Source organism: Mastomys coucha, unplaced genomic scaffold (genome assembly GCF_008632895.1).
Source record: "Mastomys coucha isolate ucsf_1 unplaced genomic scaffold, UCSF_Mcou_1 pScaffold21, whole genome shotgun sequence".
NCBI lineage: Eukaryota > Metazoa > Chordata > Mammalia > Rodentia > Muridae > Mastomys > Mastomys coucha.
In genome coordinates, this window is record NW_022196904.1 from 147,201,677 (window position 1) to 147,216,647 (window position 14,971).

The 14,971-nt window shown below is 41.8% G+C and overlaps 1 protein-coding gene across 1 annotated transcript in view; it reads right to left on the reverse strand.

The window, feature by feature from the left end:
* Cep78 (centrosomal protein 78) overlaps positions 1 to 14,971 on the reverse strand; it is a 30,435-nt gene that overhangs the window by 14,756 nt on the left and 708 nt on the right. Inside the window, exons 2-8 of the mRNA XM_031389841.1 lie at positions 12,230 to 12,402; positions 12,070 to 12,142; positions 11,060 to 11,163; positions 7,754 to 7,928; positions 5,380 to 5,493; positions 4,060 to 4,124; positions 3,687 to 3,798 (exon numbers count right to left, since the gene is read on the reverse strand). Coding sequence (XP_031245701.1) covers positions 3,687 to 3,798; positions 4,060 to 4,124; positions 5,380 to 5,493; positions 7,754 to 7,928; positions 11,060 to 11,163; positions 12,070 to 12,142; positions 12,230 to 12,402 — 816 coding nt within the window. The remainder of the gene's footprint in view (positions 1 to 3,686; positions 3,799 to 4,059; positions 4,125 to 5,379; positions 5,494 to 7,753; positions 7,929 to 11,059; positions 11,164 to 12,069; positions 12,143 to 12,229; positions 12,403 to 14,971) is intronic.

The following is a 14,971-nucleotide window of genomic DNA, read 5'->3' on the forward strand; positions in this document are numbered from 1 at the left end:
ATATATATATATATATAGTAATATACATCATATATCTTTTAGAGCTAATTTTTAAAATATTTATTTTTATTTTATTTGCATTGGTGTTTTCCATACATGGATGTCTGTGTGAGGGTGTCAGATATTAGAGTTACAGATAATTTTGAGTTACCACGTAGGTGCCGGGAATTGAACTCAGGGGCTCTGGAAGTGCAGTCACTACTCTTAACCATTGAACTATCTCTCCAGTTCCCTAAAGTTAGTTTTTGTAAAATTACACTAATTTGTATGTGTGTGCCGTGGCACACAGGTGGCCATCAGAGGACATCTTCCAAGTACTTCCATTTTTTAAGTTAATTACCTCTATAGAACAAACATTTCAGCCTATGGTAGTAGACCACATATGACTTCTTACAGAAATATACCATTTCTTTGATATTCAGAAAATGTTAGCTTTTTTTTTTGGGGGGGGGTTGTTTTTCAAGACAGAGTTTCTCTGTGTATCTCTGGCTGTCCTAGAACTTAATCAGTATTATCAGGCTGGCCTCAAACTCAGAAATCCACCTGCCTCTTCCTCCCCAGTGCTGGGATTAAAGGCATGTGCTACCATCACCTGGCTATGTTAAAATATTTTTAATTAAGACAAAAATAATTGGTATGTATTCTGTCAAAAAAATGTAGTAAAGTTGTTATCATCTTCTTGAACACATATTCCTAACAAAAGATATATAACAACATATAAGCTCTGTCCCCACTAAACTCTATATAGCAAGACACTGGTCAGCTGACCCCCATGTTTCCAAATAACTGAGACAAATAGCAAAAGAGCCAAGAAATAAAATTCCTCTTACTCAGTGCGCTGTGAACTGCAGCCATGGCTCCACTCCATCCAGCAACACTGAGAAGCAAACACTTGCTCTTCTAATTGTAGAATGCCTGGCCACATATCACTACTAAAGCCACACAAAGAACATTGCATAGCCCTTTTCTTCATTTTACAATGTTGTATCAACTGAAATACTTCGATTAATACTTACAATATAAACTTTAGGGACCAGCACGATACCCAAGCCCCCTCTTTTTGTTGCTAAAATACTATTGTTCTGTACTTGAAGCTAGCAGACAGCTTCCTCTTGACACGGTAAGCAATCAATTACTGTTCGGGACACTTATTACTATTTACTACAAATAAACTGCTTAATGAAAATGTACTTCTTTTTTGAAAGACGTTTATATGGCATAGAAAGTTACCACAAACATCTTTCTAGAGTGACTGATAATAAACATTGTTTGTTCTGTTATAGTTTTTATGGATCTTACCACATATATAATATATATGTGTGTGTATATATATGGATATATACACATATATGCATGTATATACCCCTTTCTTATCAGACGTGGATTTGTTCCACTTTGTCATTCTTTCTTAGCACAAAAGGGTTATGTTCTAAAAGTAATGTGTTCTGGGCTGGACTGTAGCAAGGCTGTTAAGACTGCTTGCCTAAGTCACACCCTTACTTATCACCCTGTAATTCTAGACACTGTGGTACTTGTCTGTCACCTCAGCATTCAGGAGGTAGAAGCAGGAGGATCTGAGGTTTAAAGCCACCTGTGGCTACACGGTGAACTCAAGACTATCCTGGGCCAAGACTAAGACAGAGCGTTTTAGAACATAAGTTCCTACATACAAGGTTTGTGCCTATAGTCCCAGCACTTAGCACGCAGAAGGAAAGGCACAGCAAATTCAAAGCCAGCCAGAAGACCCTACCTCAAAAAAAAAATTTTTTTTAATTTTTTAGAAACACAAAAATATTAGAGTCAAATTACAAAAAATGTATATACATTTAGAAGAATCTCAACTTTATGTTTATGTTACATAGTTTTCATCATGTTTTCTTTTATTGTATGTATAAGTGTTTGTATAGTGTGTGTGTGTGTGTGTGTGTGTGTGTGTGTGTGTCCAGAACAACTCCTAGGAGTTGGGTCTAGCCTTCTACCGTGGCTTCTGAGGGTGCAGCTCAGGCTGCTCTGCCTGAAGGCCTTTACCTACCTGCTAGCCCTTAAATGTTACTGCTATAAAAAGAACCTTGCCATCTGTACCCAGTCACAAAACTAGTAGCCTAAATTTTAGGTTAACTAATACTTAGAAGTGTATTTATATACTATAATACACACTGGAGTATTGTGTTAGCTAGTTTTATGTCAGCTTAACAGCGCCAGAGTCATTTAGAAAGAGGCAACTTCAACTGAGAAAATGTCCCCACCAGAATGGCCTGTGGGCCATCTTCTTAAATGATGTTGATGGATTGTGGGTAGTGCCACCTCAGGACAAGTGGTCCTGGGGCGTTTGGGAAAACAGGATGTGTAGGAGGTTGGTCTGGTGCTGCTATGTACTCCAACTATAAATACTGGCCCCAAAGATCTAGTTGCCCCTGAAGAGCAGATCCGCACGGACACCAAATAATGCTATGCAAACCTTGCTCCCCAAGTTAATCTCTGACTGGTTAAGAAAGATGCCTACAGCCTTGGCTGAGCAGAAGAAAAGGAGCAGAGAAAAGGTTCCCTAGGCTTGGGGTTTCACATAAGGACCAGGAGGAGAGTGAGAGAGAAGAAAGAGGTCGCCATGGGGTGGCATGGATCATGAGCACATGCCTACAAGGCCTGGCGTGATGGAGCAAAAGAAGCCCAAAGGAAACATGGCAAGTGACATCTCGGGTATTCTGATAGGGAAACAGACAAAATAGCACAGAGGGTTAGTATCTGCACAGCTCTAGTGCTCTAAAGCTTATCATAAATCTAAAGGTCTCTGAATCCTTTATTTGGGAACTAAATGATCTGAGTGGAGTAGAAACCCCTAATAGATATTTAAAGGCAACAAAGGGGCATAGCCAACCTCCAAAATAATAACCACCACTGCAAGGATGAGCAAGCCAGTAAGCAGCCCTCCCCCAAGGCCCTGCATCAGCTCTGCTTCCATGTTCCTGTCTTGAATTCCTGCTCTTACTTCCCTGGATGAGCCTGTGATGTGGAGCGCAAACTGAAATAACCCCCGCTCCTCAAGCTGCTTCTGTAATGGGGACATAGTGTCACACATCAGGCACCTTAACTAAGACATGCTTTTCCAGCTGGGCATGGTGCTGTTTACCTGCACACCTACTCAGGAGCTTGAGATAAAACAATCACAAGTCCCAGGTCAATCGGGCAACACACAAGAACAAATCTCAAAAAAAGCTAGGAATACTTTCCTAAACTGTTCCAGATCTAGATCAAAAAGCTTGTCCTCAGCACTGCTCTTTATATTCAGTGGTAGGGCACTTGCCTCCCATGCATGGGATCCTGAGTTCAATCCTCAGCACTATTTGCTAAGTAAGCCTACATCAGAGACCGTTACAAATCTCAACTGTAAATGATGAAGAATAATCATCATTCAGGAAACAGTCAACATGATGAATATTTTATATGTAAAAAACAAACAATCGTTAATTAGAACACAGTAATGATTATAGTCCTTCCAAATGATTCATTTACTATTTCTACCTGCCATGAATTTTCATAACCTGAATTAGAATAATTATAGTCTAGGCCCCCGAATATACTGTAATCAGCATTGGTTATTACCCAGGAGATGAGCCCTTAATATTAACATACTAGCATGGTAGGAGCGAGTGTTGGTGACATTAAAAAGCAAAGACAGAGTCAGTTACCAATTCTAATGGTAGCTTTTCCCTTCCGACTGCTTCCGAGGACAATTGTTTTCTTTCTCTGCTTAGCGGTTTTGGACGGTTCCTTCAATGACGGGGATGTTACCCACTGGTACTGGAAGAGAGAGACAGGTGACGCCAGCTACAGGCAGCAGGACTCAACTGTAGCTGGACTTGAGGAAGATATTCTACATTTCATAAAGCTTTGCGATTTTCAGTTCTCAGATCCCAAACTGAATAATATACAATATTTTAAAAAACAGAAAAGCCACCTGATTTTACTTCAGATAGCAGAAAAATATCAACAATTTTACTAAAAGCAGAAGAAACAGTAACTAAATGGAAATTCTGCCCACAAGACTGACAGGAGTCATACCTCTGAATTTGCACTCCTTCCGTTCTGGAGAACCTTTTTGATAACTGCTTTCATCATAGAATGATCTGAAGTTGAAGAAAAGTGAGACTGTTCAAGGTGCACCCCAGTGACTGGCTGTCTACTTACAAACAGAAGCCAGCTAAGCGCTGCTTTCCCAATCAACTAAACAGCATACTTATTTCTGCATCTGAACATTCTTCCTCACAAGCTTAGTGTACTGTAATACTCTGCCCATCATCCACCAGCACTTAGGTCTATGGTGGCTCTGGAACCTCTGCACAGAAAATTAAAGGTCGCACCATCCCAGCATCACTCTACCCCGCAGAGTAACTAACTAGCATAGCCAAACCTAAGTCAGGACACAGCTCCTCTCCCAGGCCCCCTCTCAGTACTACTACCACCGGCTTGGCCCTCTGTGCTGTTCTCCTCATGAAGGTCATCTGACTGGAAGGCCTCTCAGATTGTGCCTTTGTCTATCTCAGCTCACTAAGCTCTGCCCTTACCTGGCAATGAACACCTTACACTGTCAAGTCCCTGGCTCCTGTTTGATCACACAGCACAAGATTTATTATTTATTAATTTATTTGCTCATGTGTCTGTTGGCTTGTCTGTCTGGGCACGATGTGTATGCAGGTGCCCGTGGAGAGCAGAAAAAGGAATTGGATCCCTTGGAAATGGAGTTACAGGTGGTTCTAAGTAGTTTGACGTGGGAGCTGGGAACCAAACCTGAGTCACTGCAAATGTACTGTGTGCTCTAAACACTGAGACGTCTCTCCAGCCCCTGCCTTGTATTTCCCTCAAATCTTCCATCCCTCCTGCCATCTTGTATCCATCCTTCCACACATGCACTGCTCTTCACTCAGCTGTCCACTCAAGTGTCAGTTCTCCAGCGAGTGCCCCACCTGTCTTATTAAATTCTTTTTGCACTCCCTACGACTTACACATTTGCATTTGAACTCCCTTATTGATGGACAGCAAGTCTAGTACACTGTTATACACTTAGTATCTGAACCAGTGGTTAGGCTCATACAAAATCTAAAATTTCTTTACAAATTGGCAAACAAATGAAATGTTCCTCCCAAGAGTCAGAAATTCAGATGGATGTACTCTGAGAGAATCAGTCTTTTCATCTAGGCTCACTGGAATCAGTAGCCACCAGAACAATTTCCAAGTACAGCTCATTTAAAACAATACAGTAGTTGCTAAAACCACAAAGTTAGAAAACAAAATAATAAATATATTAAGTCTTTATAAATTCTAATACACAAACAGATTCATTTTTATGACATTTTTCAGTTAATTTTTAAACAGACAACATACCAATAAGTGGGTTTTTCCTTATATCCAGAACGACCAGAGTTCTGTTGGTTTCTAGGGCCTCCAGTAAAGCCTTGGCCCCTTCACTGGTGAGGCCACACTGCTGCAGGTCAAGCGCTTTTGATGAAAGACAACAGGTCACTTGCTGACTCCACACAGTTTAACATAGACAATTCCCACTCATGCTTAGGACATTCCTGAATAAGACTAGTCAAGGCAGTTTTAAATCTTGGGTATTAAAAAAAGTCAGAAAAGCATATGCAAAGATAATAGTAATAGTAATAATAATAACAACCCTCTTCTCCAATGTGCTACAGTGACCTCACCCCACCCCCATGCAGAAAATGTAACTCCCCACAATGAGAGAAAATATCACACAACAAGTATCAGTTCATGATGCTGACGGCAGTGGAAACACTGCCCTTAGTTCTTGGACTCATAATCCTGAACTCCCAAGGAAATCTCAGAAAACTATTCTTTAAACTAGAGAGCGCTGGAGAGATGGCCAGGAGCACCACTGACCCTCCAGAGGACCTGGGTTCCATTCCCAACACCTACGAAGGAGCTCACAACAGTAACTCCAGTCCCAGGAACCCAATGTTCTCTCCTGGCCTCTGTGGGCAGTAGGTATGACTATGGTACATAGACATATGTATAGAGGAAACATCACATACATTAAATAGAAGAGTGCCTACCCTGACTTCCCTTTATGAATTACTGTAAGCTATATAAACAAACAAACAAAAAATTAAAAAGAAAAAACTTTCTTCCCCAAGTTGTATTGGTAAGTGCGGTGGTTTAAGTAAAAATGGCCCCTATAGGCTCATATATTTGAATGCTTAATTACCAGGGAGAGGTGTGGCCTTGAGTAGATGTGGCTTTGTACGTATGTAGGGTGGGGGGGGGCGGAAGGGGAGTGTATCCCTGGTGGTGGGCTTCAAGTTTTCAAAAGCCCATGCCAGGTCCTCCTTTCTCCCCCTGCTGCCTGGAGATCAGGATGTAGAACTCCGAGCTACTGCTCCAGCACCTTGTCTGCCTGTGTGCATACATGCTCCCCGCCACGCTGACAACGGACTAAACCTCTGAACCTGTAAGCAAGCTTCAAACTAAATGCCTTCTTTTGTCAGAGCATCTCTTCAGTGACTAAGACAGGGAGTTTTCTATCACAGCAGCAAAAAGCAGCCTAGGCTAAGAAAGGGAACAAGGGCAGCCTTGCACAAGCAGGAAGAGAGCTGACTCTAAACCTGAGCTGCCAGTGCCCAACCCTGGACTTCCCAGGCCCCAGAAGTCGGAGAAATAAACTCCTGCTGTTTAAGCCACCAGGCTGTAGCATTCTGTAACAGCTCACACTAAGACACCTCTCGACACAAAAGATATAACCAACTAACTGAGCTATTAATAGCCATCAATTTCACTAGAACATCAAATGAACACCAACTATGGCAATGGAGCCCAGGGCAGCAAGATGGCTCAGCAAGAAAAGGTACTTGTGCCAAGCCAGACCAGTCAAGTTTCATTCTTGGAACCTATGTGGTTCAAGGAGGGAACCAATTTTAGCAAGTTGTCCTCTGCCCTCCACATGTGTACTGTGGCACACAAACTCGGAACCACACCCAAACAAATGTTTGTTTTTAAAATCTTAAAATTAAAACAGCAATCAGGTATGCTAGAGTATGTCTTTTATCCCAGCACTCAGAAGGCAGAGCCAAGCTCTGGGAGTTCAAGACTAGTCTGGTCTACACAACAAGTTCCAAACTAGCCAGGGATACCTAGTTAGACTCTGTCTAGAAAAACAACAACAACAAAACAACAACATTTAACTAATATATATGTAATATATATATAATTATATACATTTATATATATAGTTTATAGCATATATATTAAAGTAGTAATAAAGTATGGTTGTTGATTTATTTAAGTCAAGATCATATATAAAAATGCTTTAAAATGTGCAAACAGTAAAAAAAAAAACTTGTGGTACTAAGAGTAGCACTCAAGAGTACCAGTACTCTAGATAAGGCCTGCAGTGCTGAGCTCAGGAAAACTAAGTACTAGATTTCTCTCTCTCTTTCTCTCTCTCTCTCTCTCTCTCTCTCTCCCTCTCTCTCTCTCTCTTCACTCACCCACTCACCCACACCCACACCCACACCCACACACCCCTACCTATAAATAGAACTAGTGACTATAAGCTGCAAGTATACAGACAAATCTATTTTTTTAAAGGCTGAAAATCTGCCAAAATGAACAGTAGAAACTTCTAGATGTTTTGATTACTGGTAACATTGTTTTCTATGGAGAATATATGTGACTTCAGGATAAAAGTACAATAAAAGCTGCTAGAGAGTTTCCAATTTCCGGAGTTTATTTAACTTACCTCGAAGCCATAAATCCTCACTAAGAGAGTCTGCAAAAGCACTTGCCCCTTGGTCACCAATGAGTGTGTTGCAATTCAGCGTGATGCGCCTTAAGCCAGCCATGCAGTCAAGATCGGGCCTCCTGTAGCGAAGACTCTCAGCCCAGGTTTCTTCATGCCTTCTCATGGTTTGATACTTCAAAAATAACAGCATGAAATCAGACACTGGAGAAGGAAGCTACACATTCCTGATTATATACCGTACCCCACTAAGTGCAAATATGGCGGGGATCTGCCCTCAGAATACCTCCCCACAGGGCTTGTGAGAATGGTCACAGGTGACAGCTGCTCATCTGTGTAAATGTTGTGTAAAAAGACAATTCACTGAAGTTTAAGAAAATTTATTTTCCTTTTCTACTGTATTAAAGAACTGCTTTAACATTACTACAGTCCTAAACTCTATCCTGTCCTCTAGTGGTCTCCATTACAGTTTAAATATTTGGAATGTATCATGGTTATTAATAAGCTATAAAAAGCTGAATAAATATTTTACATACGTTTTATGTATACCAACATAACAGAACCAGTGTGTGCATGTCTGTGTGTGTGTGTGTGTGTGCATACCTGGGTGTGTGCATGTCTGTGTGTGTGCATGCCTGTGTGTGTGTGCATGTATGTGTGTATGCATGTCTGTGTGTATGCATGTCTGTGTGTGCATGTCTGTGTGTGCAAGTCTGTGTGTGCATGTCTCTGTGTGTGCATGTCTGTGTGTGTGTGCATGTCTGTGTGTGTGCATGTCTCTGTGTGTATGCGTCTCTGTGTGTGTGGATGTCTGTGTATGTGTGCATGTCTGTTTGTGTGTGCATGTGTGTGTGTGCATACGTCTTTGTGTACAAGTCTGTGTATGCATGTCTGTATGTCTGCGCATGTCTGTGTGTGCATGCCTGTGTGTGTGCACGTCTGTGTGTACAAGTCTGTGTATGCATGTCTGTGTGTCTGCACATGTCTGTGTGTGCATGCCTGTGTGTGTGCACGTCTGTGTGTACAAGTCTGTGTATGCATGTCTGTATGTCTGAGCATGTCTGTGTATGCATGTGTGTGCATGTCTCTGTGTGTGTGCATGCCTGTGTGTGTACATGTCTGTGTGTGTGCATGTCTGTGTGTGTGCATGTCTGTGTGTGTGCATGCCTGTGTGTGTGCATGTCTGTGTGTGCAAGTCTGTGTGCACGCACATGTCTGTGTGTGCATGTCTGTATGTGTGCATGTGTATGTGTGTGCATGCCTGTATGTGCATGTCTGCGTGTGTGCATGTCTGTGTGTGCATGTCTGTGTGTGTGTGTATGTCTGTGTGTGTGTGCATGTCTGTGTGTGCATGCCTGTGTGTGCATGTCTCTGTGTATGTGCATGTCTCTGTGTGTGTGCATGTCTCTGTGTGTGTGCATGTGTCTATATGTGTACATGTCTCTGTGTGTATGCATGTCTGTGTATGTATGCATGTCTGTGTATGTGTGCATGTCTGTGTGTGTGCATGTCTGTGTGTGTGCATGCCTCTGTGTGTGTGCATGTGTCTGTGTGTGTGCATGTGTCTGTGCATGTCTGTGTGTATGTGCATGTGTCTGTGTGATATTGAGGTTGTTCCTCAATATCCAGAGCTATGGGTCTGCTAAGCAAAGTGCTCAACTACTGAAGAATTAGGCCAACAAGTGTAACTTTTAGGTGATAAAAAAATACATTCAGAGGCTGTAACATCATTTTTTAACACAACGGCTCACAGAAACTTTAGTCTTACATACCTACTATCTTTAGCATCCTAGAATAAGCAAAGAAAGTCTGACATGCCTTAGGTAAAAACTATTTGAAATGATTTTTAATCACAGTTGTAGCCTTTAAGACTGTAACCAATTCTCTTGGTATTCAACAGGTCAACTTTGCCCACTCGTGACACTGACACTACAAGGGAAAAAGCCTTCCCACTTGAGTGTGAAAAGAGCCAATCAGCTGTGAAAGGCACCAGGTGTAACAATGCCGCCACTTTTCTAAGAAGAACCACATCAAAGCAACAAGCAACAGGCACTGCGCAAGGCTGTCTTAGGGAAGGTAGCGCACGAGATCCTCAGAGTGACCAGGGAGTTTACAAAGGTGAAGCAACTATAGTCACAAGATAGGAAATGTGTGAGGGCTAAATTAAAAGCCACGTCCATACACTTAGCTAGGCTAGTGGTAATGCCTACAATCCCAGCTACTTAGTAGGTAGAGGCAGGAGCATTTCAGGTCCAGTGTCTGTCACGGCTTCAGAGTAGTTCATGGCCAGCCTAGGCAACTTACAGAGGACTAGTCTCAAAATAAATGCTAAGAGTGGTAGAGTTTGCCTAAAGTGTTGGCTTTAGTTCAATCCCCAGTAACCCCGACACACACACACACACACACACACACACAAACACATCACCACCACCACCACCAAAAGCCTCACAAAATCTAATCACCATACCAGAAAACAGAATCCATGATCTTGACCACTGACAAGAGTCAGAGGTTTAAATTACCCTGTGAGGGTCCAAAAGAAAACATTTCCAGCTCCATGGGTCAGTCTCCTTTGCCAACTACTCAACTCTCTTGATGGAAGGCAAAAGTAGCCAGTTACCATGCACACAGCTAGGCAGGTTGTGGCCTTCAGCACCCTTACTTGCGAAAAGCATGTAATGGGCTACATTTGGTCCACAGCCCTTAGTTCTCTTTGATCTGTGCAATCAAACTACAAAATCAAGGCAGCTGAGGTGACATACACTTGGAAGGCTGGAGGAAAAGGACTGAAGCAAGTCCCAGGCCAGCATGGGCAACACAATGAGTCTGACCACAGACTGGACCATAAAGCCATACATGCCCTGTCTCAACCCCACTAACCCCAAACAAATAAACAACAACAAAAACTTACAAAAAGGCTCATGTTAAATTGCTAAGTAACTTTAGTCCTAATGTAGTAGTTATTACAACTACAAAGATTGTATGAACTGTTATTATTAGTTTATAAATTTTGGTAGTTAAGAATGATATCAGTAATTGGAAATTGTAATAGTATAAAGTTTCTTCTGGTGCTGTAATGTTTCAACAATTATAAAATAACAAGTATTATTCATAAAGTATTATACTTTAAAGTCGTATTTTTAAGATTAAATGTGTATCTTTAAGGGTCAGAATCCCAAACTAGACAGTGGCTATAACATGCAATAAAACTAAAATTGCAGTCTCCATACTGATAAGACAGAAATTACTGCAACCCCACACCAAAGTATTAATGTGCTTCAATCACACCAGTCATTCAGAGGTCACCTTTAAGATCTTGGCCATGTGACAGGCTCCTTGCCATGTCAGATTACATCCTGTGAAGTTGACGGTCTTGAGAGTGACTGAGTTCTTTATACCTTGACAAATAACTGAAAGAAAGAAAATGACACACAGTAAGACCAAGTGCTTGCCAATGTGGCCAATCTCTGTTTCCTTGATGTTTTCTGGCTATGTCAATTTAGAGGTATATCCCTAAAGTCACTTTCCACCACCCTCCAGCCACTAACAGACTGGTTGCAGTAACAAAATATTGTTCTAGATTACAGCAAAGGCTTAATTCCACTAACTTTGCCTATTGATATATGGCCATTGTAATTGCATTTTAAAGCTAGGTGTAGTGGCACATGCCCTTAATCGCAGCACTTGAGAAACAGAACTCTGTGAGTTCAAGGCCATCCTGATCTACATAGTGAGTTCCAGAACAGCCAGAACTATACAGTAAGAACTTACCTCAAATAAATAAACAAATGAACAATTGCGTCACAGCTGTCTTACTTGGAGATGTCGACTTGACTTGTTCTCTTCACATCTTTACTATTGCTCTTCTTACAAAGACTTTTTTATTTTCTTTTGTTTTTTGAAACAAGGTTTCTCTATATAGCTATAGCTGTTCTGGAACTTGTTCTATAGACCAAAATTGGCCTCAAACTCAAGAGACCCTCCTGCCTCTGCCTCCTGGGTGCTGAGATTCAAGGCATGTGCCACCATAGCCAGCTCCCACCAATATTTCTTAAAGGAAAACCATAAACTAGGAACAAACACAAATAACAGAACACCAAACACTACAAACTGTTTTATGGCATATCACAACCTTAAATAGAGTTCAGACAGTATTAAACATGATAAGCTTCCCTAGCAGGAAGGGTCAACATCTGAGCAGGCACAGGACGGAGGCAGCTCAGGGGGAAGTAGCAGCCCCAAAGAAAGAGTTTTATCAGCACACAGACAAACATGAGACCATCCTCACAGGACAAGAGTTAAAGGACTTGACTCACTTTCTAAACCTCCATCTCCAATTGGACAATTTGCAAGAGACAGGTGCACCAAAGAGGATGATTTACTCAATCCCTTAATAGAAGAAAGTAAAATACGTATTGAGTATTTCCCCTCCAAAACCAGCTTTCCAACGTTGTAGGTCACATGGACAAGGCTTACCTTTGTTAGACTAGTCAAATCTCTCTCTCTCAGAATCAGCCCACTTAGCTCCAGATTTCTTAGCACACCTGATACACTTAAGCAGCCTCTAAGAGCCTTACATAACTGGAAGCTCATGTCTTTGGATCTCACTGCAGGGACTCGATTCCTACAAACTCTGTGTGTATCAGCACCTAAAACAAATCCAGTAAATCAGTGATCAGTGAAATCAGTAATGTCAATCATACAATTTTAACATTAAAACTCCTCAGTGCCACAGCACAGAAATGACCCATGTCCTTAAAGAGAAATTTCACAGCCACATGGATACAGAAAGACAAACCATACACGGTGTTATTTCTTGTGGAGGCAAAGAAGTTACACCTAAGGCAGGGCTTCAAGAAAGCCCTCAATTTGCACATAGGAGAAAGAGAGGGAGTGTGTGTGTGTGCAAACGGACCCAAGCCTGACACCTGCTGGACACTATAAATTGCTGCAGGTGTGAAAAGAAATTCAGGGGCAGAACCAAGTCGACCAGAGTTGGCTTTTATAATACACATGATGAGGACCAAAACTACCATTGGTACAATAAGGACACTTAGAAAAACTTGCCTCAATGTTGGGCCAATTAGACAAAGGGATGAACAAAGAGAGGCACCTGAGTCACACAGATGAGGAAAACACTCCTTCTAGCAGACCTGGCTAGAGTGCAGCTCAGTTTCCAGTGCCTTTGTAAAGGAGGCACAAACTGCAAACTAGTATGTGCTGGTTCTGTGCTAAGAGAGACCATCTATACAGAGGGAAACTGAGTTCAGGAGCAGCAAAGCCAGCCAGGAGCTTCTTCAATAGTACAGTCAAAACAGCTGAGAGAGAAACAAGTCGTGTCTAGGGGGCTAACACCCACAGCCTTATACCCACTGGATATGAGACACGGAAATGCCACAAAGAATGCCTGGAGAGAAACGGTCTCCTTATACTCTACATAGAATACTAGCATGATCCGGTAGGCCTGGCCTGATTCTAAGGCACCTTTCATCTTTCCTTGAATTTGGGTCATTAATATGGCAGTCAAGGGATTCTTCAGAAGTACAAACACTGTCGTTGAAGAATGGATCACAGATGCTGCTCATCCCAGACCTAGCAAAGGGCCAGACTTGCAAATAATCACATCTGCCCCTTATTTATCACACCTTCCCTTTCCAATAGTAACTTGCAGACACTTAACACAAACAACACGCTTGTTTCAATGGCTTTTTATATGTGTGAGAATTTAAATTTAAATTTAAAATATGGAACTCAAACCCTAGGTTGCCTGTTTTCCTTACATGATATCACTCTTAAGAAGAAAAAAGGAAAGGAAAGGAAAGGAAAGGAAAGGAAAGGAAAGGAAAGGAAAGGGAAGGGAAGGGAAGGAAAAGAGAAATAAAAAGAAATTAGGAACTGAGATGGCCAAACTAATAAAGGTGCTTGCAGAGAAAAATGTTGAGGACTCAAATTTGGATTGCCAGCAAGGTAAAAGCCTGTATGTAATTTCTGTGAAGGAACAAGAAATGATCCCTGGGGCAAACTAGAAAGCCAGACAAAGGAATCAGCAAGTCCCCTGAGTTCAGGAGGTGGAAAAAGAACCTGCCTGAGTAAACAAATAGGAAAGCAATAGATGAAGACATTCAGGGTCAACCTCTAGACTCTATGCACACAACAACATGTGTATATGTACACATGCAAACATGCACATGTGTATGCCCACACATACCACATACACACAAACAACTATTTGCAAATCTAAAAACAAAAGAGAGTGTGAAAAATCAGCTGGAAAGATGGCTCAGCAGTTAAGGGCATTTGCTGTACAATCTTGGGGTCTGGAGTTCCAAATCCCAGAACCCACATAAACTAGGCCTCAGGAGCAGTAACTCCAGCATGGAAGGGGGCAGAGTCAAGAGGGCAGTTGGGGCTTGTTAGCATCCAGCCAAGCTGAGAAAACAGACCCTGTCTCAAAAAAGATGGGTGGAGAGCCATCGAAGAACACCCAACAGTCCTTTCTGGTTTCTGAGTGTGCACATATGCCAATACTAAGATACACAAACACACAAATCAGTAAAGAACATACATACTGGATGGGGTTTTTTTGTTTTTGTTTTTGTTTGTTTTGGCTGCTGGGCAGGTGACCATAGAAGCACACAAAGACTTGGCTTGGGAGTTATAAACAATTTAAATGAAAGGAACTTGCAAACATGGCATCTACAAATAACCAAAGTCAACTGTTTACAACGATTCATCAAAAATAATAGTCCCTTGGTCTGAAGGGATGGCTCAGCGGTTGGGCATACTTGCTGTTCTTGCAAAGGCTGGTGGTTCGCATATGGATTCCAGGGATTCCAACCTCTTAGACCCTTTTCTGGACTCCGCAGGCACTGCACACACATAGTGCACATACACACCCGAAGGCAAAACACACATATTTTTCTAAAAGTCATAAAAGACATCCCTGAAAATTTTTTGTTACACATTTTTTTTCTATTTTTAACCTCCTTCTCTGTATTAAACTTGCAATTACGAATGAGGGGAGATTGTACATTTAAACCTCTAAGAAGAAGAGGGGGCAGGAACCATTTGCTGAATTATCCTGCATATTCCCCTCGGGGAGCATTGTTGGTCATCCTCGCTGTGATAAGGGACAGTCTCGAGTTCTACTCCCTAGCTTGACTACTCCAGACAACCGCCCGAGACAGCAACCTGCGAGGGAGGCGGCGGAAAAAAAAA